This window comes from Camelus dromedarius, chromosome 3 (assembly GCF_036321535.1).
Source record: "Camelus dromedarius isolate mCamDro1 chromosome 3, mCamDro1.pat, whole genome shotgun sequence".
NCBI classification, from domain to species: Eukaryota; Metazoa; Chordata; class Mammalia; order Artiodactyla; family Camelidae; genus Camelus; species Camelus dromedarius.
Genome location: NC_087438.1, coordinates 25,800,368 through 25,821,191, shown reverse-complemented (window position 1 = coordinate 25,821,191; position 20,824 = coordinate 25,800,368). Strand labels below are relative to the sequence as shown.

Below are 20,824 nucleotides of genomic sequence, written 5' to 3'. Positions count from 1 at the left end.
TGTTTTTAACAGGCAAAGACGACGAGCTGAAAAAGAGCTGCAAGAAAAAAGATCAGAGAAGCTAAGGAGAAAACCAAGTGTGGCTTTCCAGCCAGAGGATTCCATCATTGATGATAATAATCCAGAAATAGTTACGAAACCCAAGGTAACGAGAAACCACGATACGTTCTCCCCTAGTTTGCGCGTACACAGACTTTGGAATGTCTCTGTGGTTTGTCTAGTCTTCTGAGTGTTGGGAGCTTCTGATTGTGACTGGGAGAATCTTAGCGCCAGTAAGTACATGAGTCCCTCTGTGCAACAGCAGATGTGCAGCTGTGAATGTGAAAAGCAGCTGGATGGTGAATCAAGAAACTGGTTTAGAGCATCTGCTTGTGTGACTTTTTTATACTTGAAATCACTGCTTTTTTCTGTGACATCTTCACACATACCATGTGTTATTTGGGTTTTTCCTATAATAGTTTCACTTGTCTCTTTAGGTGCCTTTTGGATTCCCCAAACATAGGTTTGTTATACAACCTGTATTTTTAATCTTATTGTTTCAAACATTCCTTCTAAATTTGGTGACTTATTTACCTATTTTTGCAACAAGATATTAAATAAACAGGAACAATTTTATTTACGTGAATTTTTTAAAAGACACACTTTTTCAGCAAGTCCTTAAGAACATGTCTGGAGGTGTACATGTTAAAATATTGAGTCCATGAACAGTTTTGATACCATTTGAGTGTTAAAGCTACTCTGCAGGAGAGCATTACATACCATAATTTAGTTACTACATTAAACTGGTAATGCTCTTTTTTTTAATTGTTTGACTTGTGAATTTCACGAAGTCCTTTGTAGACTTACTTCAATAGAGTAAGTAATTTGATAGGATAAATATTTCTAGAATTACAGGATTTAACCTATACCTAAAAAATCAATACTCTTCATAGCTATTGAATATTATTTCAAAATAATAAGTGTATTTGAGTTAATCATTAATTGATCATTTGGGGGTTCATTTAGGAGCAACAGGAACATTGTGGTTCCCAGCCGTTGGATGACTTTGACATTTCTTTTGGTATGTATATGCATGATTAATATTAATACAGTGTCTCCATTCAGAGTTAAAATCAGCTCTCTAAAACTATGTGTATAAAAATGAGACAGTTATTTTCATGTTATCTTTGACAAGATGGTGTGTGTATGTGTGTATATGTATTTGCTTTGATGTGTTATCCAGTAGAGCCGTGGTTAACAAGCTATAGCCTGCAGGCCAGATCTGGACCATATCTGTTGTTGTAAATCAAGTTTTATTGAAACACAGGCATGCCCATGTATTTACACGTTTTCTGTGCTGGCTTTTGCACTGCAGCAGGGTTCATTTGTTGAGAAAGGGGCCATACGGTCCACAAAGCCTAATATATTATTATCATATAATACATGACTCTTTATGGAAAAGATTTACCAACCCCTATTAGTAGAGCAATGCAATTAATTGGAATCTCAAATAAGATACTGATATATAAGGCCTAAAGGGAAATAATGGAAGAACATGCCTAGGGTCAAACTGGTCCTAGAAAACACATGCACATAGTAAAGGAACCAGTTCAGAAAAGAGAGCTTGTTTATAGGTAGTGAATTATTTTCTTTCTTGAATTGGTCAGTTTACTTCTTGCCACTGAATGTACATTCCCCAGGGTTTTCTCTTCAGTATTTTTCACACACATACACACACTCCTGTGCCTCTAGGGCCATTCACTCTCATGGCTTTGGCTCTTAAAGTTTTTTTTTTGATGACACTCAAGTATACACCTACCCTCTCTCATCTTTCTTTTCTACTTTCACCTTAAATTCAGTAAGTCCAGAGTTTAGACCAGCATCTTCCTGTTAGTGATAGCACCATTCTTCTGACTGGTTGAGATTTTTACCTTGGAAGTGGCTGTCTGTTGCCCCACTCCTTCACTTAGTCCTTGACGTGGTCCCCTCCCTTCCTCCGTGCCCCTGACCAGCATCAGGCCCCTGGGTGCCTGCGCCGAGCAGCTGTCTCCTCACTGACCTGCGTAGCCTCCTGATCCATCTGGTGCGCTGCTTTCCCACTCAGTTGTCTTAAAACTACTTTCTTTTTTCATTCTTAATAACATATTCTTCTCTTCATAAAGATAATACGTATTCACTGGAGAAAATTTAGAAAACACAAACAAGGGAATAAGACAAATATTAAAATCTCCCATAATCCTTTTGTCTAGAGATAACTAGTAGTGCTATTCTAACAGAGTTTATTTTCTGAATGTCTACTCACATATATCTACAAATGCACATGTATTTAAAAAGAGTACCTCCTCTACTTGTTTTAACTCACTATTTTTACAGACTAGTATTAAGGTATATCTCTTCCCATATCACTAGATATTCTTCTATAACATCATATAAAATGACCACATAGTACTCCAGTCATTGGAGTGGATGTGTATTATGTCATTTTAAACAATGATTCTCTGTTTTCTGGCACTGAGTGTCTGATAATTCAATTCAATTATAATACTACTAGTGTAGAGATAACACAGACCCCACAGGTTAAGGGCTCAGTCCCAAAAGATTCCCAACACCTACATTTCTGTTCGGTCAACTACAGATTCAGGGGTTCCCGTGATGCCCCCTCCAGGTTAACTACTTTGCCAGAACAACACCAGGACTAAGAAAAGTGCTTGACTTGTGATCACAGTTTCATTATAAAGGATACAGCTCAGGAGCAGCCAAATGGAAGAGATACATAGGGCAGGGTGGGGGCTGGGGGCACAGCACTCCCACACCGTCTTTGGGTGTACCACCCTCCTCGCACATACTCCTACTCACCAACCTAAAGGCCCCTTAGCTCATCGTTCCAGGGGTTTTACTGAAATCTCATTACATAGACACGACTGATTACATCATTGGCCATTGGTGATTGAACACCATCTTCAGCTGCTCTCCCCTATCCAAAGGTGGGAGTTGGGTGGCCTGATGCTTGTTGGTTCCTCTGGTGACCAGCACCCATTCTGAAACTGTCCAGGGGCCTGCCAAGAGTCACCTCATTAGCATAAACTCAGGTATCAAAAGGGGCTTATCATGAATAACAGAAGATACTCCTATCACTCAGGAAATTCCTGTGGTTTAAGGAGTTCTGTGTCATATATTTGTCAAGAACTTCCTTTGCTCTCTTTTTCTCACCATTACTAGATGCTTATCTGAACTGCTGCAGTAGCCTCGTCTATCTGATTGCCTTCCTTTAATTTTGTCCACTTGAGTTTATTTCTCACACACTGGCTGGGGTGGTTTTTCTAGACCGTGAATCTGACCATATTCCTTCCCTGCTTAACAGTTTCTACTGGATCTTCAGCAGCGAGAAGAATAAGTTTCTAGCCTGGGCATACAGGGTCCTCCACAATTTTGGTTTTGATTCCACTAGACTGCCTTTGAGGATCAGCTTAGACACCACCTCATTCAGAAAGTGCATTTTGATACATCCCAACACCCCACAGCTCACCTCCCTTGAGTTAGGTACTCTGTTTCTAGGCTCCTGGTAATATGTTGGTTTCTCAATTAATTTTTTCTAATATTTTGTTGCTATATTTAAGAAAAGCTCCAGGATGATATAAATACTTCAGCTGGATTGCATTTCATGGCCTCTGTAAGAAAGAAAGCTATAGAACGTCAGGATGCAAGTACAAATACAGACCCAGGTAAAGTGCTATTTTACTTTAATTTTTAAAATTCATTTATTTTGTGGTATTTAATATATCTTGACTTTTTCTTCAAAACAGTGATTAAAAGAGAATTTAAAATTATGTGATATTAATTACTCATTCCAGGTTCTTGCCCACAGCCCTGGTATATACTTTACAAATTTAAAACTAAAATTAACTTTTAAATTGAATTTATGATAACTTAATTAAAACACAATAGGTATTTGTTAAAAAGTTCCATTAATTTACTTTACTGAAATTTCATACTTGAGATTGAGAGGCCTGAAGCTGTGAAGATGAGTTAGGAAGAAGAATAGACTGGGTTTAGTGTGGGAAGAGTGTATGTAACTGTGTCCAGGTATAGAGGAAATGTTGGAGGAGCTATTATTTGGAATTTGGCCTGACAAGCTTCTTCATTAATGTAAGTGCTCTGCTCTTTGTGTTGTCCTAATTATTATTATGATTATTATTTTTTAAATGAAGGTACTGGGGATTGAACCTAGGACCTGTGAATGCTAAGCATGAGCTCTACCACTGAGCTATTTCCCTCCCCCTATAGTAATTCTTTTTTTTTAATGAAGCATTTTTCAGTTTATTAACTACATTCCTACACATTTTCTCATGTTATCTTTACAAAAACTCTGTGGCAAAGCAGGACTCATTATCTTCATTTTACAGAAACTGTGTCTTAAAAAAACTTAAGGACTCAACACATGACAACAAAAGCTAATGAGCAGAGGAACCAGGACTCAAGCCCATTTCTGCTGTTTTCAGATCCCATCACTTTTCTATCAGGAGGTCTTACGTTGCAGGAGGAGATACTCTGCAGAGGACCTAGTAGACAGGGTAAAAGCTCATTTTCAGAAAACAGCAAAAAAGATAAAAAGTTTAGAATCTACTCTGAGTGTAGTGCCACGCTGCTTACTCTGGCTCCTTCCCAGCCATCGCCGGCCACAGTCAGTGCTGCTTCTCTGCTTCACTGTGATCATTTCCCCACCTGAAATAGATGCTCATCCTTGACTGACATGCTTCTCTCCTCTCACATGAGCATTTTAAAAATTGAGTGTAATAATTTTCAAACACTGATTTCATTTTTTCACATCTTTTGTGAAGTATTCTCTTGGCCTTCAACCCCACGTTCAAACCTAAGTTGGGGATTCCTTACCGTTGCTGACAGAGTATCTCATGTGGATTTCCAGACTGTGCTTACCAATTATACTTTTTTCTCTTTCTTTCTCTCTTTTCATTCTCTATGATAGAGCAATGGGAAAAAGAACTCAGCACCTTCACTGCTGAGGGATGGGAAGTGGCCAAGGCCAAAAATAGGGCTGTTGTTTCTTTTTCCTTTTCTTTTTCTTTCTTTTTTTTTTTTTTTTTTTGGTCTTATTTTTAATCCTTTATGATATTTAGAAACAGTTTCTCTTAACTGTGTATAGAACCTTGTAAGTGCCTCTTTAAACTTCTAATTTTTTATTATTATGAGATAATATTTATTGGTATGATTTCAAAATAACATATGATCATTGTGGAATATTTGGATAATATAGCAAGCTAGGAAGAAGATGAACTTCACTGCAGTCACACCACTTAGAAGTGACATTTTGATGTTTTTTCTTTCAGTCTTTTGTACTTTTCACAGAGTTAGATATGATAAATAGTACAAGTGTCCTCTCACTATCTTGACTCTCTCTGTCCAGATACCATTGCTTTTTCCCTGATAGTTTAACACTTCATGGTCCCAGTATTTGTTCTTTCCCAGGTGCCTTGGGATGCTCTCCAGTTAGAGTGTATATTTAACATATCATTTCATTCTTTCTTGACATTGTAGTACCTGTTTGCTCCAGTGCTACAGATAATTCATATCTGATATGTTTAGAATTATCGCATATCGCACAGTATGTAATGGATTAAATGTTAATTGAAAACTGATGTTTAGGGGAGGGGAAAAAAGAAGTCATGTTTAAAATGCTTTATAATAGAAATCTTAATAGATAGTTATTTAGGTGTTTAAGAGTTATTTAACAAAGATTGGGAGTATTGGAATATCTGGGACATCTTTTTTACTTTAAACTAATTCAGTAAAATCCTGGTATCTGACTAGGCAGCAAATTTTCAGGAATAGATTCAGTTTGGATAACAGGGGTTACCTATATTTTGTATCCTTTGCTTTTCACTGTGATTTCTGCTTCTGCCAAACATTTCCCTGTATCATCAAAAAGTACTTGGTAAGCTTATTCCTTCTCCAGCTGTGCCAAAAAATAGTTAACTAATTCCTTATTGCTGAATGCATTAGGTGGTTTCCAGTATTTTTCTCCTATAAATGATGCTTCAATGAGTAACTTCTAGCATAAGAGTTTTTTTTTTGGGGGGGGGCGGTTATCACTATGATTTAGCTAACTCATTTAGCCTTTACCAATCCAATAGACCAAAAAAAGGCATCTCACTGTTATTTGTCTCTTTCTGAATGAGTCTGAGCATGTATAAGATGTTTTTTGATGCAAATAATGAGTGTGGATTTGAGAAACATTCTTAAATGTGTCTTTGAGAAAACTTTAGAGGTACTTTAATGCTCTGTAATTTTCTGAAGTCGGCAGCCAATTTGCTAGGAGTATGTAATTCATTAAAGTAATCAGGCCCAGGATATAAATAATGATAAAATCTAAAATTACCATATTAATTAAAAAAATAAATTCTAAGCTGTCAGTCTACTTTTCTATGACTATTTATATACAATATCTAAAAAAAATCTGTATTTGTATTTTTACCTTTCTGTTTGTGAAATCCATTTTCTTGTTCTGTTTTCTCTTTTTGCCCCAAATCTCCTAATTGACTACAAGATAAGGAAGCTCCTTCTCAAGAAGTTGTTTCTGAATGTCACAAAAATCAGCAAATCATTTCTTCCACTTCAGGTGTGATTTCTCTTCTGAGAACAGCATGGTTATGTCTGTATGATGTCAAAATAAGAGTTACCACCTCTTTTAAAAGAGTAGTTAAACCAGTCAATTGATGTAATAGAGATAGAATGATAATTTAAATATATTCACTTTCCTTTTTCTAGTTTTTTTGGTTGTCATGGTTTAAATACAAGCCTTGTTACCAAGTTTCCAGTACTCAATATTATAATGAGTTATATTTTGCTTATGAAATTTGAAAGTAATGTTCGATTAAAAATAAAATGCTAGGGAATAAGATTAGAGTCCTAGAACAAAAGGCACAGAGCTAACCTGTGTCGTCACAGGCTTCTTTACTGTTTTCATTAAGAAGCTAATGACTTTTGTAAAATTTAGATGTTTAGCATTTTAAGTGGTAAAATTTAGCTTTGAGCTCTGAATATACTAAGAACCACTGAACTGTAAAGTTTTAAAGGATGTGAATTATATTGCAATAAAGCTGTTTAAACAAACAAATAACAAGAAACAGTGCTGAAAATAAAAAAATTAGTTACGGATTAATTTCCTAAAATCTGATTTTATTGAAACTTTAAACAAACATGGCTCAATCTGTCTGAAATGGAAATAGGAAATTATAGCATTTTCTTGGTATGCCTTACTTTATTATTCTTGTGAATCACTCACATGAGAAAAGCAGTGGTCAATGTGTATTTAGTTAGAACAGAATAGAATTTGCCTTATTTATTTATACCTGTGAAACTTCTACTTAGATTTTTAACAAATACATTTTATGTTGTTAGTTGCTAACTTGTTCTTACAAAGTTAATGACCTAGAGCTATTTATAGATTTTTTTTATATTCCTGATTTTTATTTCCTTAATTTTCAGAATGTGAATCCTTGAATGTTCCTCAGCCATTGACTCCAGATGTATATCTAAATCTCAGACTTTCTGCTGAAATATCAGAGAAACCTTTGTCACCTTCAGTGTCAGATAAGGTACTAATTTGGAAGTTTTCATTATACTTTTGTGCTGAAGTTTATTATGGTCATCTGCATTATTCAGTTGTATAGATGAAGTGAGGCTAAAATCTCATCTACATAGCTTTCTTGGAAACGTCAAAAATTAATGTAAGATTTAAATATTATGCCCCCAAATATTGTAAACTAAGACCATAACACATACTTTTCTGCAGCTTTCCCTAAGTTAGGCTGATTGAAGCTTTTCTTGACTTTAAAATTAAGCCTTTTTGGGGGGGGGGGAGGGTAGAGTGGCCATGTGAAGTAAAAAGAATGTAACCCTCTTTGATTTTATGTGTTTTGGCTCAGGTTGGACACACTTACATAAACGTGATTGACATTGAAGCTGATGATCTACAGCAGTTACCTGTCAGGGAGGAGCCTTCAGATGATATTATCAAACAGCAAACTGATCGCGTAGAGGTCTCATCTGCAGAATTACATTATTTGGCAGCTTCAGTTACTAATGCTGTTCCCCCGCATAATGTTAAGAGTCAAGGTAATAATTCTTTCTACTTTTTAAACAAATCAAAAACATTTTGAAAAATTCTTTAGTATAGCGTTGTTACTCCTCTTTATGTCTCTGAGCTCTCCTCCTAGAAATCCACTGTACTTTTAGATGTTTATGTTCACATTTAGAAGTATTCTGTTAACGTTGATCGCCACATCACCCAAATCTGGGTGACAGTTGTGTTTCCTCGGGGCCACCCAATCCACAGTGGGTGATCAGTGTGCTAATTTTAACACCTTGTTTAAAAGTTTAGAGTCAGTCTTTGTCTGCCTTTTGTATTTTTTTTTATTAATAGACTTTATTTTTTAGAGCAGTTTCAGGTTCACAGCAGAATTGAGCAGAAAATACAGAGTTTGCACATAGCCCTCCCCACCCACACATATATACTCCCCTACCCTCAACATCCCCCATCAGTGTGGCATATTCGTTACAATTGATGAACCAACATGGACACATTATTATCAACCAAAGTCCATCGTTTACATTAGGGTTCACTCTTGATGTTGTACATTCAGTGGGTTTTGACAAATGCATAATGACATGTAGCCATCACTATAGTATTATACAGAATAATTTCATTGCCCTGAAAATCCCTTGTGCTCCATCTGTTCATTCCTCCCTCCCTCCCTCTCCCCAAACCCCTGGAGACCACAGTCTTTTTATTGTTTCTGTAGCTTTGCCTTTTCCAGAATGACTGTCTTTCATCTTCTTGATAGAATCTTCCAATTCTGCCATGGATTTATTTTTTAAACCCGTAAAAGTGTCTCCATCCTCTTTGGATGGAAGAAGCTGGAGAGCAGGCATCACAGAAGTGAAGGAGCCTGGTATCACCTCGCCTACACCATTAGACATACAGCAGGACAAAGGTGAATGCCCTAGATTTATAGCATGACTCTCCCCCTTCCCCGAATCGCTGTTCTATTCAAAATAAGCACTGAAACTTGGTAATTGCAAAAGAAACCAGAAAAATGCTTTTACCTTGCTAAGGAGAGTGGGGGCAAATAGGTAGATTGAGGTAGAGTCATGGTTCCAAGGGATATTTTGCAAGGAAACTACAGATCTATTTGTGCATATGTCTTCTCTCAGTTAGTGAGGCTAATATCCTGTGGGATTTCATGAGTATTTTAGTGTTAAGGAGGAATTCTCATATTTTAGAAGGTGGGAACCTCTAGACTAGCACACAAAAAATACACAGGCGTGATAGCCAACAGTACTTTATTAGTAAAATACTCAATTTTATAGTCATAAATCAGGTTGCATTATTGTAAAATATTTGCAAGATTTAGAAGAATATTTCTCCAAAATCTAAAGTGATTACATGCTACGAATCATTACATTAACCTAACACATAATCAGAGATTCAGTGTCTCTTCTGGGTTCCACAGCTCTTGGGAGGGGTGGACCCAGTCTTGTGGTTGTCAGGTGCTTGGGTGTAGAGTCTGGCACAGCATGTGTATCCGCAGTGGGCACTCAGGAGATACGAGCAGCAAGGAAGCGATGAGTGGCAGGGAAACTTCACCTTTGGATGTGTTAGGGCATGTGTATGACAGCTGTGTAAAGAAGTGAGAGCCACTGATTCAGATGTTGATGCCTTTGCCCCCTCTCTCCCGTCATGGGGCTGCTGGGCGTGTGGGTCGTGGATGAAGGATGTATGAAGCCAGCCGTCTTTCAGGCTGGGGAAGTATGTGGGCAAATGAAGAGAGCTTGACTTTTAGATTCAGATAGAACAGACCTGGGTTTCAATCCCAGCCTTGTTAGTTAATAGCTTGGGGACTTTGCAAGTAAGTTAACTTTATCTGATCCTCACTTGTTTCTCTGTAGGACACAACCTCATAGGGTTGTCATGAGGGTTGCATCTAGCCAAATGCCTGTGGCTACTTAAAGTTCCCTGTTAGTTTCCCTTCATTTTCACACCAGTTAACTTTTGAAATTCTGACAAACTGAAACCCAGACTCATGGGTTCACCTTTAGGGGGAAAGGAAGGCAGAGAGGTAACAGGGTGACTGTGATGTAGCCTGGTAAGTGCTGTTGTGGTGACACGGATGAGGTTGTTGGGAAATAGAGCTTCTAGTCCATCTCTGGGGCTATTTAGGGGAGAGACCTAAATGGAATCTTAAAAGTATGGTTTAATGAAAGAAAGGGCATACAGACAGGGAGAACAGATTGTGCAACGACTCAGATTTGATGGAGCTTGCTGAGTTTGAGAAAATTAAGTTTGGTTCTTGGAGTCAGTGGAGTTTTGTTTTGAATGAGACGACAAGGAAAGATGGTGCCACTTTCTTTCCTGCTAAGGCATTTGGACTTTTAAGGTGAAGGCCTTAGGGAGGTGCTGAAGGGTTTCAAGTGGGAAAGGAACAGTATCAGATTTGTGTATTAAGAGATCTCTCTAGGGCCTGTGTGGAAGTCGGACTAGAGAGGAGTGAGATAAGTTAAAGAGAAGGGTGCTGTTTGGGGTCTGTCGATAGTGAAAGCCTCATCTAAGCACTGCTGGTAGGAAAGGAGGAGATGACTGGTAGGTAGATCATCGATATCTGGTGTCACTTTGGATCTGAAGGAAGACAACCTTGAATGCCTCTCAGGCCTCTGGTCTGGGAAACTGAGAGGATCATAGTGCTGTTCCCTGAGCTGGGAAATTGGGAGGAAGGAGCAGGATGGAAGGGCAGAAGTGATCAGTTTGGTTTGATACGCATTTGGGACCACCTAAATGAGATGTCTAGGACACAGATGGATTTAAGGGGCTGGAGCTCAGAAAGAGTGCCGATGAACGTGAGAGTCGGCAGTGCCTCGCGACCTCACTCAGAGAGAGTGGCTGGAGTGACAAGAGACTTGAGCTGAGACTGGCACTCTGAAAATACTGAAGGGTAAAAGGAGGAGTGGCAGAAGAGAAGACCAAGAAGGTAACTGAGAAGGGAGAGGCATCGGGAGGAGAAGGCCCAGAAGCCGGAAGAAGTGTTTCAAATTTGGGACAAGAATCAGTTTGTTTAAAAAAAGTATAGAGACTCATTGGCTTTGATACTGGTCTTGGGAGGTTTGTTTGCCTGAGATCCCACATAGAGACAGTAACGGCCAACGCTGTCCCTAGCTTTTACTGTGTGACGTTGCTGGTTTTCAAGTAGAGTTTTAAAAAGTCATAAAATTATTAAAGTTGCTTCTTGATGAAGTAAATTTTTGTAGCAGAAGATAAAGTAACATTCAAGCTGCCTTGTATATGGAGCTTTGTGGTAATAGTAACACTATTATGTATTATCTCACAACAAAGACAAATCTCAGAAATCAAGACGCTAAAATGGCATTTCTAGGTATATTAAATTAAAACTGATTTGGAAGGAAATGTTATGCTGACTTAAAAAGAGGTCTTCAAAAAATTAGATTGTCAGCGTCTACTTTTTTTGTAATCAATTCTGATGTTATCTTTATTAATATTTAGATTTGCTGAAGCCAGATTTCCGATTGCAAGAACAGAGCTCAAAGTCAGATACTGCAGATGATTATCTGCTAAGGGAACTACTGCAGGGTGTCTCTGCCACTCAGCCTGCACCACGCTCTGCAGCGCGCCGGCTGGAGCATCTCACATCTAAGCTTCAGCAAATTGATGAGCAGCTGTTAGCAATTCAGAACATTGCTGAAAGCATAGAGCAGGATTACCCCAGACACGAAGTGCTACACCGACATTGTGTTAAGGTAGACTGTCTTCATTTTTTTTTCTCAAACTCTTAATTAATCCCTGCCCTCCCTTCCCCTTTGGTAACCATAAGTTTGTTTTCTATGTCTGTGAGTCTGTTTCTGTTTTGTAAATAAGTTCATTTGTCTTATTGTTTTTAGTAAGTGATAAAATGCGGTACTTGTCTTTGTCTGTCTGACTTATTTCACTTGGTATGGTAATCTCTAGGTCCATCCATGTTGCTGCAAATGGCATTACTTCATCCTTTTTTTTTTTTTTAATGGCTGAGTGGTTTCCCATTGTATAAATGCACCACAACTTTATCCCGTCATCTGTTGACAGACATTTAGGCTGTTTCCATGTCTTGGCTGTTGTACGTAGTGCTGCTGTGAACATTGGGGTGCATGTATCTTTTTGAACTAGAGTTTTTATTTTTTCTGGATATATACCCAGAAGTGGGATTGCTGCATCATATGGTAAGTCTATTTTTAGTTTTTTGAGGAATCTCCATACTGTTTTCCATAGTAGCTGCACAAATTTACATTCCTGCCAACAGTGTACGAGGATTCCCTTTTCTCCACACCTTCTCCAGCATTTATTTTTTATAGATTTTTTGACAATAGCCATTCTGACCAGTGTGCAGTGATTCCTCATTGTAGTTTTGATTTGCATTTCTCTAGTAATTAGCAGTGTTGAGCATCTTTTCACGTGCCTGTTGGCCATCTATATGTCTTCTTTGTAAAAATATCTGTTTAGGTCTTCTGACCATTTTTTAACCAGTTTGTTTGCTTTTTTGATACTGAGTTCTGTGAGCTGCTTGTATATTTTAGATATTAACCCCTTGTTAGTCACATTGTTTTCAGTTTTTTTCCCATTCCATAGGTTGTCTTTCCATTTTGTTGATGGTTTCCTTTACTGGATAAAAGCTTTTAAGTTTGATTGAATCCCATTTGTTTACTTTTGCTTTTCTTTCTTTTGCCTTGGGGGATTGATCCAAGAAAATACTGCTACAATTTATGTCCGAGAATGTTTCCTGTGCTCCCTTCTACGAGTTTTATGGTGTCATGTCTTATATTTAGGTCTTTAAATCATTTCGAATGTATTTTTACATATGGTATTGGAGAATGCTCTAATTTCATTCTCTTACAAATAGCTTTCCCAACACCACTTGTTGAAGAGACTGTCTTTTCTCCATTGTGTATTCTTGCCTCCTTTGTCTTATATTAATTGACCATAGGTGCATGGGTTTATTTCCGGGTTCTCTGTTCTGTTCCATGGATCTATATGTCTGTTTTTGTGCCAAAACCTCTCTTTTTATTACTGCAGCTTTGTAGTAAAGTCTGAGGTCTAGAAGGGTTACACCTGCAGCTTTGTTCTTTTTCCTCAGGCTTGCTTCGCCAATTCTGGGTCTTCTGTGGTTCCATATAAATTTTAGGACTGTTTTTTCTAGTTTATGAAAAATGTCATGGCTGTTTTGATAGAGGTTTCATTAAATCTGTAGATTGAGTAGTGTGGCCATTTTAACAATATTAATTCTTCCAACCCAAGGGCATGGGATCTCTTTCCATTTCTTTGCATCATCTTCAGGTTCCTTTGTCAGTGTTTTTAGTTTTCAGCATGCAGGTCTTTCACCTCCTTGATTAAGTTTATTCCTATGTAATTTTTAATGTGATTTTAAACAGAATTGTTTTTTCACTTTTTCTTTCTGATATTTCATTTTTTTGATATTTCATTATTAGTGTAAAGAAATACAACAGATTTCTGTATATTAATCTTGTATCCTGCTACCTTGCTGAATTCACTTATTAGTTCTAATAGTTTTTGTGTGATTTTAGGATTCCCTATATAGAGTATCATGTCGTCTGCAGATAGTGATAATTTTACCTCTTCTCTTCCATTTTGGATGCTTTTATTTCTTTTTCTTGTCTGATTGCTGTGGCTAGGACTTCCAGTACTTTGTTAAATAGAACTGATGAGAGTGGGCATCCTTGTCTTGTTCCAGAATTTAGTCGGAAGGCTTTCAACTTTTAACCATTGAGTATTATGTTGGCTGTGGGTTTGTTGTAAATAGATTTTATCATGTTGAGATATGTTCCCCCATACCTGCTTTTGTGAGAGTTTTTATCGTGAATGGATGCTGAATTTTGTCAATTGCTTTTCTGTGACTATTGTAATGATTACATGGTTTTTGCCTTTTCTTTTGTTAATGTGGTGTATCACATTGATTGATTTCCATATGTTGAACCATCCTTGCAACCCTGAAGTGAATTCAACCTGATCATGGTGTATGATTCTTTTTATATATTGTTAGATTTAGTTTGCCAATATTTTGAGGATTTTTGCATCAATATGCATTAAAGATATTGGCCGGTAATTTTCTTTTCTTTTCTTTTCTTTTTTTTATATTGTCTTTAGTTTTATTATTAGGGTGATGGTGGCCTCATAGAATGAATTTGGAAGTGTTCCCTCCTCTTCAGTTTTTTGAAAGAGTTTGAGAAGGATAGGTATAAGTTCTTATCGTATGTTTGGTAGAGTTCCCCAGTGAAGCCATTTGCTCCTGGACTTTTGTAGTCTTTTTAGTTTGCTGTAATCCTTTTTACTTTTATTGCCCTTGCCTAAGGAGATAGTTCAAAAAATATATTGCTAAGATCAGTGTCAAAGAGCATATTGCTTATGTTTTTTTCTAGGAGTTTTATTATTTCAAGTCTTATATTTAAGTCTTTAACCCATTTTGAATTTATTTTTGTGTATGGTGTAAGAAAACGGCCTAGTTTCTTCATTCTTTTACATGTAACTATCCAGTTTTTCCAACACCATTTGTTGAAGAGACTGTCTGATAAACAAAACAAATGAACAACTAAAGCAGAAACAGATTAATAGATAGAGAACAACCCAGTGGTTGCCAGAGAGGACATGGGTCAGGGATGGGTGAAATAAGTGAAGGAGATTAAGAGGTACAGACTGCCAGTTATAAAATAAGTAAGTCATGGGGATGTAATGTAAGGGAAAATAGTCAATAATATTGTGATAACTTTGTATGGTATTAATGTATAAAAATACTGAATTACTATGCTGTACATCTGAAACTATTATAATATTGTAAGTCACCTATATACTTCAATAAAAAAGAAAAGAAAGGTGATCTATATAAATAAAAAATAAGAAAGGTTTTGTCTAGATGATAGTTAATGTTCCTCCCCATTCTAAAATTATATGACGCAGTTTTCCTGAGCCTCTTAAAAGGGTAACTCAGTTAACATACAAATAAGTAAAAATGAACTCCTCTATCAATCCCCACCATTTAACTCATGTTGAATTTAATCCCATTCTTTCATTTGTTGCATTAATGCAAATGTTTAAAGCCTACATAAAATTATTTATGATACTTTGAAACTATCGAACTATAATAGTTGTAACAGTTATTTTCTTGTATGTGTTTTTCTACAGGTTGAACCTGTGGACCGCATTGAATTGTCTTCTGGTCCTGAATCTGAAAAAATGTTGCCTTCAAAAAACATTAGCATTTCTGAAGAAGGTTTGTGAAGGGTTGGGAGTGGAACTAAAACCTTGCTTTGAAAAAATAAGTATTGCTTTTGAGAGTCCAGAACTAGGAATAGTTTTCATGTGTGACCTGAAGCCATCAATCCCCTGATTTTTAGATTAGGATTATTTTTGTGATAAAATGATTGGCTCCCACCTCAGGCCTTTTTTTCCTTTTCTTTTCTTTTTTTTTTTTTCTGAGAAGCCAATGCTATAACCTCCTCTTTTGTATCAGAGTCAGGCAGTGTGGGCTGGATCTTATTTTCTGTGACTCCACCCACTGGCCACACACTACTAAGGATTACACAGAACTTTGTGCTCAGGTAGCTGTTTGTCTGTAGTCATCAGCTGAGCTGGAATTTGAGGTTCTGATTAAATGGCTGGGCAATGGTGAGGTATTAAGTTTTTACGTTCCTTATTAAAAGAATGAAATTAGGGCAGTTATTTAAATAAATTTCTACTGTATCTGTAGTTGTTATTTGTATCTGCATTCTTAGTCTTGTCAGACATTTAATGCATTTTTGCAAAAAAGCAAGCTTTGGCTTGTTGATTCTCTATTGTTTCTTAATTTTCTTTTTCATGAATATCTACTTAGCTTTATTATTTTTTCTGCTTTTAGGGGCTTAACTTGTTGGGTTTTACCTAACTTCATTCTTTCTTTTTTCTCTAATAAGTGCAGTTGAGGCTGAACATGTTTCTGCAAGGACCCAGACAAGAGTTGTGTGCCATCTTTTGGTAGTTTGCAGATCTAGTTTGCAGTTTGTATTATGATTTCTCCTTCAACTCATAAAAGGGGTTTTTAGCTTCCAAATATTATGGGATTTGGGCTATATTTTTGTAATTTTCATTTTAGTTGTATTGTGATTGGATGAGTGTACAGTAATATCATTCTTAGATATTTGTTAGAATTTCCTTTGTAGCCCAGTATATATAGTCAGCTTTTGTAAATTGTCCATGTTTATTTGAAAAGAATAAGCATTTTCTATTAGTTTATGTCAAATTTCTAAGTTTTATTTCTCCTTGTAATTTTGTTAAATGTTGGTTTATGTAGGTGAGGCTATGTTATAAAATGAATGTAGTTCATGATTATTATATTTTTTGTTGAATTTTATCCTTTTTAATGAATTGTAATGATAAAAGTTAAGTAATGACTGTCTTTATCCCTAAAAATGCTTTTTAGACTCAAAGTCAATTTTATCTAATATTAATATTTCCATTCCTGCTTTCTTTTATGTGGTGTATCTTTTTTGATATTTTTTATTTTAAAAAAATTTTAATGGACAATTTCAAACATATTTCACTAGAAGACAGAATAGTATAATTAGCCTTCATGTACCCAACCATCAATTTTAACAGTCATCAACTCATGGTCAGTCCTGTTTAATGCGTCCCCAGCACTCTTCTTGCCTTTTCCTGAATTATTTTTAAGCAAATCCCAGACAGCACATTAGTTTATCCAAAAATATTTTATGTGTATGTTTAAAAGATAAGGTCTCTTTTAAAAATATAATAATATTGTCACTTCTTTTTTTTTTAAATCTTAATATTGTCATATATCTAATCAGTGTTCATGTTGCCAGTTGCCTCAAAAAAAAGTTTATTTGTTCTAGTTGGAGTCCAGATAGGTCTATACATGGCAATTGGTTGACAGCTTAAAAGTTTTTAACTTCTGGGTTTGTCCTCCATCTCTTTTTCCCCTTGCAGTTTATCTCTTGAAGAAACACGGATGTTTGTCCTGAAGTATTTTTTCAGACTCTAGATTTTGCTAATTAAGTTTTTGTGCTGTCATTTAACATGTTCCTCTGTTCCCTATATTTTTAGTACATTAGACATCCCTTTACTTTCAAGCTGAGTGATTATGTTGTGGTTGTATACATACAGTGTATAACTCGATTTCATTCTTTTACATAATTTTTTTACTAGTTTTCTCTGTTTCATCTTTTTTTTAAATTGAAGTGTAGTCTGTTTACAATGTTGTGTCAATTTCTGGTACATGGCATAATGTTTCAGTCATACATACACATATATATATTCATTTTCATATTCTTTTCATTGTAGGTTACTATAAGATATTGAATATAGTTCCCTGTGCTATACAGTAGAAACTTGTTTATCTAGATAATTTGTTATTCATCAGGTATAATGTTTCCATTTATTCTGGTTACTGATAAATTTATGCTTATTTCTGTTCTCTTTTTTGTGTTTCTGATTTCTTCTATATTTTTTCTTTATTTTTCATCCTTTCTTTCCTTCTGTTGGATTGAGTTTTCTGTATTTTTCTTATTCCTCCTCTCTTGGTTCAGAAATTATGCATTCTATTTTTAATCTCTTAGTGCTGATTCTTGAATTTTCAACATTCAGAGTTGAGTTAAAATGTGAGACAAATATATTTACCTCCCAAACTATGTAAGGACTTTAGGGCTTTTAACACTGATCTGCTCCTTCACATTTTCTCTGATGCTGTTTTCTAATATTGTAGTTCTACCTTATTTTTAACTCTCCCTTGTCTTTTATTTTTTAAGTCAATACTAATTTGCATTTGTCAGCATATTTGCCAGGTTCTATGCCCTCGATTGCTTCTTTACTTAACAAAATATAATTTAAATAATGTAAATATGTAAACAGTAAATACATAAAACACCGTTTCATCAGATAATACCCTTATTGCCTGAGATGCACTCTGGCATTGCCTATTCTCTACTGTTTTTGCCCACAGTTGCTTCTTGCATCCACTTCTTTGATGATTGTTTCCTTCTTCCTTCTTTTATCAGTTCTTTCAGCTAGAGTCTGTGACTAGCAAATTCTCCCAGACTTTGAACATAATTTTAATTATACTGCAATTTGTGAGTGATGACTTATAGCTGAGTACAGAATTCTAGGTTGATGCTTATTTTCCCTCAGCATTTTAAAGATATTCCATTTTACACTGACATCTCTAAGTGCTGAGTTTATACTACCTACGTCCTGTGTACTTGCTGTTCTTTTACCTCTGATTGTTTTTAAAGTTTTCGCTTTATTTTGCATTTGTGACACAGTGTGTCTAGGTGTATATTTTTATTTATGCTATAATGGAGTAGGAATGAGTCTTTAATTTGCAGGTTTAACAATATTTGCTCTGTTTGGTTTTCTAAACACACCTGTTAGAGGTATGTTGGACCTTCTCACTTTTTGCCCTGTCTCTTAACCACTTAATTTCCACCTTTGTATCTTTCAGTGATGTGCTCAGGATGTTTCCTCAGATCTGTCTTTTAGCTTACTAATTCTCTCTTCTACTATGTCTTCTTTGCTATAGGATTTTAATTTTGGTGACTGTATTCTTAATGTTGAGAAGCTTTGCTTCTTTTTCAAATCCATCTGTTCTTTGGATGTACTGTCCTGTTCTTTTACTGTGGTTTCTATACCTTCTTTTATCTATTTAATAATTTTTGTAGTATTTTATGACCTTTTATTTTTTATTTATTTATATATTTTGTTAATGGAGATACTGGGGATTGAACCCAGGACCTCATACATGCTAAGTACACACTCTTCCACTGAACTATACCCCCCACCCATTATGACCTTTTAGATTATTTTACTTCACGTGTGCATATTCTCAGTTATCAAATCTTTGTACTGACCCTTTCTCACAGTTGCTTGTTTCCTTGTGTGATTTGTAACTTTTTATCATGTGCTTATCTTTGTGGGGATTTTGCTAGGTTGTGTATATTTTTATTTAGAGTGGTTTTGTATTTGCTTCTTGCTGTTACTGAAGTAGAAAAAATATGAGGACAAGTTTTTATATACATTTCTTGGCTTGGAGTTGCTGTACTACATAGATGGCATAAATTCAGATCCCACAGCTGCTTGTGGCAAGACAAACTCTGTTTCTCAGAGTTGACTTTTATTTTTCTCCCATCCATTATCCATGCAGATAGAAAACTTCTTTGTTGCTTCTCCAGGATAGTTTTTCTTATCCCCATTTTATGGACAGAGCTGTCCTTCAGCGCTCTAGGCCATGTGAAGGTAGCTCAGTTCTCCTCACTGAAGTCTTCAGAACCCATATCTCCTGTTCCTTGTGGACTGTGCCAACATCAGTACCCATTCATTGCCCAGCTTTGAGATCCTTTTCCTTTCCTAGTACCAGGAGATTTCTTTATTTACAGGTCTTGGTTGTGTATGAATCTATTTTTTTTTAATTTAGCATTTTTTCTGTGTTTTTATAATAGGGCATGGGCCCACCCACTGTAGCTCAATCTGCTGTTTTTTGAAGTTGATAATAAATTTAATATTTCTTTAATATGGGAGAGTTTGAAATTTAAATATCAAATTGTTTAATTATACTGTAAATAGGAAGCTATCAGAATAATAGGTTGCAGACTTCTAATGTTTCTGATTCCATGTGGAAATGTTAGCTAAGTATTGTATCTTTTCCATGTGATTTTTTCTACTGTTTTCTTTTAATTGTAATATATATTGTGAACTAGTGCATTTCCTGGCGCATACAAATAAAGATAAATGGGACAAAGAAGAGATTTCAGTAACGGAAACTCATTCTAGTCAGAAAACCTGTATGTTTCCTTCTGCCGATTCAGCCACCAGCCTTTCCAGTGACCAGAATGCGACTTCTCCTGGTATTGTTCTTAACCTTTTTCATTTACTCTTATTTTCCAAATATACTGTTACTGCAGAGTACTTACTAGGACTATAGTTGTGCAGGATTTGTGAAGCCATTTTGCAACATTTATAACTTTCAGGGGAGGGGAAATTAAAAATTGTGCCCTTTACATGAAGAACTTGTGTCACCTTGTCACCTTCGTGAGATACACTGCACACATGTATCATATCTCTGACTTGTTAATGTTAAATATATAGCAACTGGAATATTATACTATCATATTGCAATGTTATACTATGATACTATAATACTTGATTTTTACAAAAATAGGGAAATTCAATCTCTGCCAATTATGGGAGTTTTAATTTAAAAACAAAATAATAGCTGTAATCCTCTGCCCTGTGCCAGACCTTGCTGTCTTACGTGCATTGACTCTGGGGTTCGCCTGACCTGTGAGGTCGATACCATTATTATCCTCATTTACAGGTGAGGATACTGAGACTTAGACGAGTTCAGTTCCACTGTTCATTCCATTTCGTTTGGAGCTGGCAATTCAAAATGCTGTTCCTTAGTCCTAACAAATAGATTGTGTCACATGAATAACAGGGCATAGTAAATGTAACAGTTGAACCACTGACAGTGACTTTGAAATTTTTTTTTTTTGCCCACAGATAATGATGGTCAATAATAATGATTTTAGCAGGGAGGGTATAGCTTAGTGGTAGAGTATGTGCTTAGCATGCACGAGGTCCTGGGTTCAGTCCCCAGTACCTCCATTAAATAAATAAATAAATAAATAAATAAATAAATAAATAAATAAATAAATAAGTAAATAAGTAAGTAAGTAAGTAAGTAAGTAAGTAAGTAAGTAAATAGATACATACATACATGCATGCATGCAT

The 20,824-nt window shown here is 36.0% G+C and overlaps 1 protein-coding gene across 8 annotated transcripts in view; it reads left to right on the top strand.

The window, feature by feature from the left end:
• CPLANE1 (ciliogenesis and planar polarity effector complex subunit 1) overlaps positions 1 to 20,824 on the top strand; it is a 94,993-nt gene that overhangs the window by 58,976 nt on the left and 15,193 nt on the right. For 5 of the 8 annotated variants that reach the window (XM_031444105.2, XM_031444129.2, XM_031444136.2 and 2 more), the window contains 10 exons: positions 13 to 145; positions 1,006 to 1,060; positions 3,597 to 3,701; positions 6,542 to 6,613; positions 7,483 to 7,592; positions 7,923 to 8,112; positions 8,841 to 8,990; positions 11,552 to 11,805; positions 15,233 to 15,320; positions 19,792 to 19,938. In XM_031444105.2, coding sequence (XP_031299965.2) covers positions 13 to 145; positions 1,006 to 1,060; positions 3,597 to 3,701; positions 6,542 to 6,613; positions 7,483 to 7,592; positions 7,923 to 8,112; positions 8,841 to 8,990; positions 11,552 to 11,805; positions 15,233 to 15,320; positions 19,792 to 19,938 — 1,304 coding nt within the window. The remainder of the gene's footprint in view (positions 1 to 12; positions 146 to 1,005; positions 1,061 to 3,596; positions 3,702 to 6,541; positions 6,614 to 7,482; positions 7,593 to 7,922; positions 8,113 to 8,840; positions 8,991 to 11,551; positions 11,806 to 15,232; positions 15,321 to 19,791; positions 19,939 to 20,824) is intronic. The other 3 variants (XM_031444117.2, XM_010977584.3, XM_031444124.2) reach the window with 3 other exon arrangements.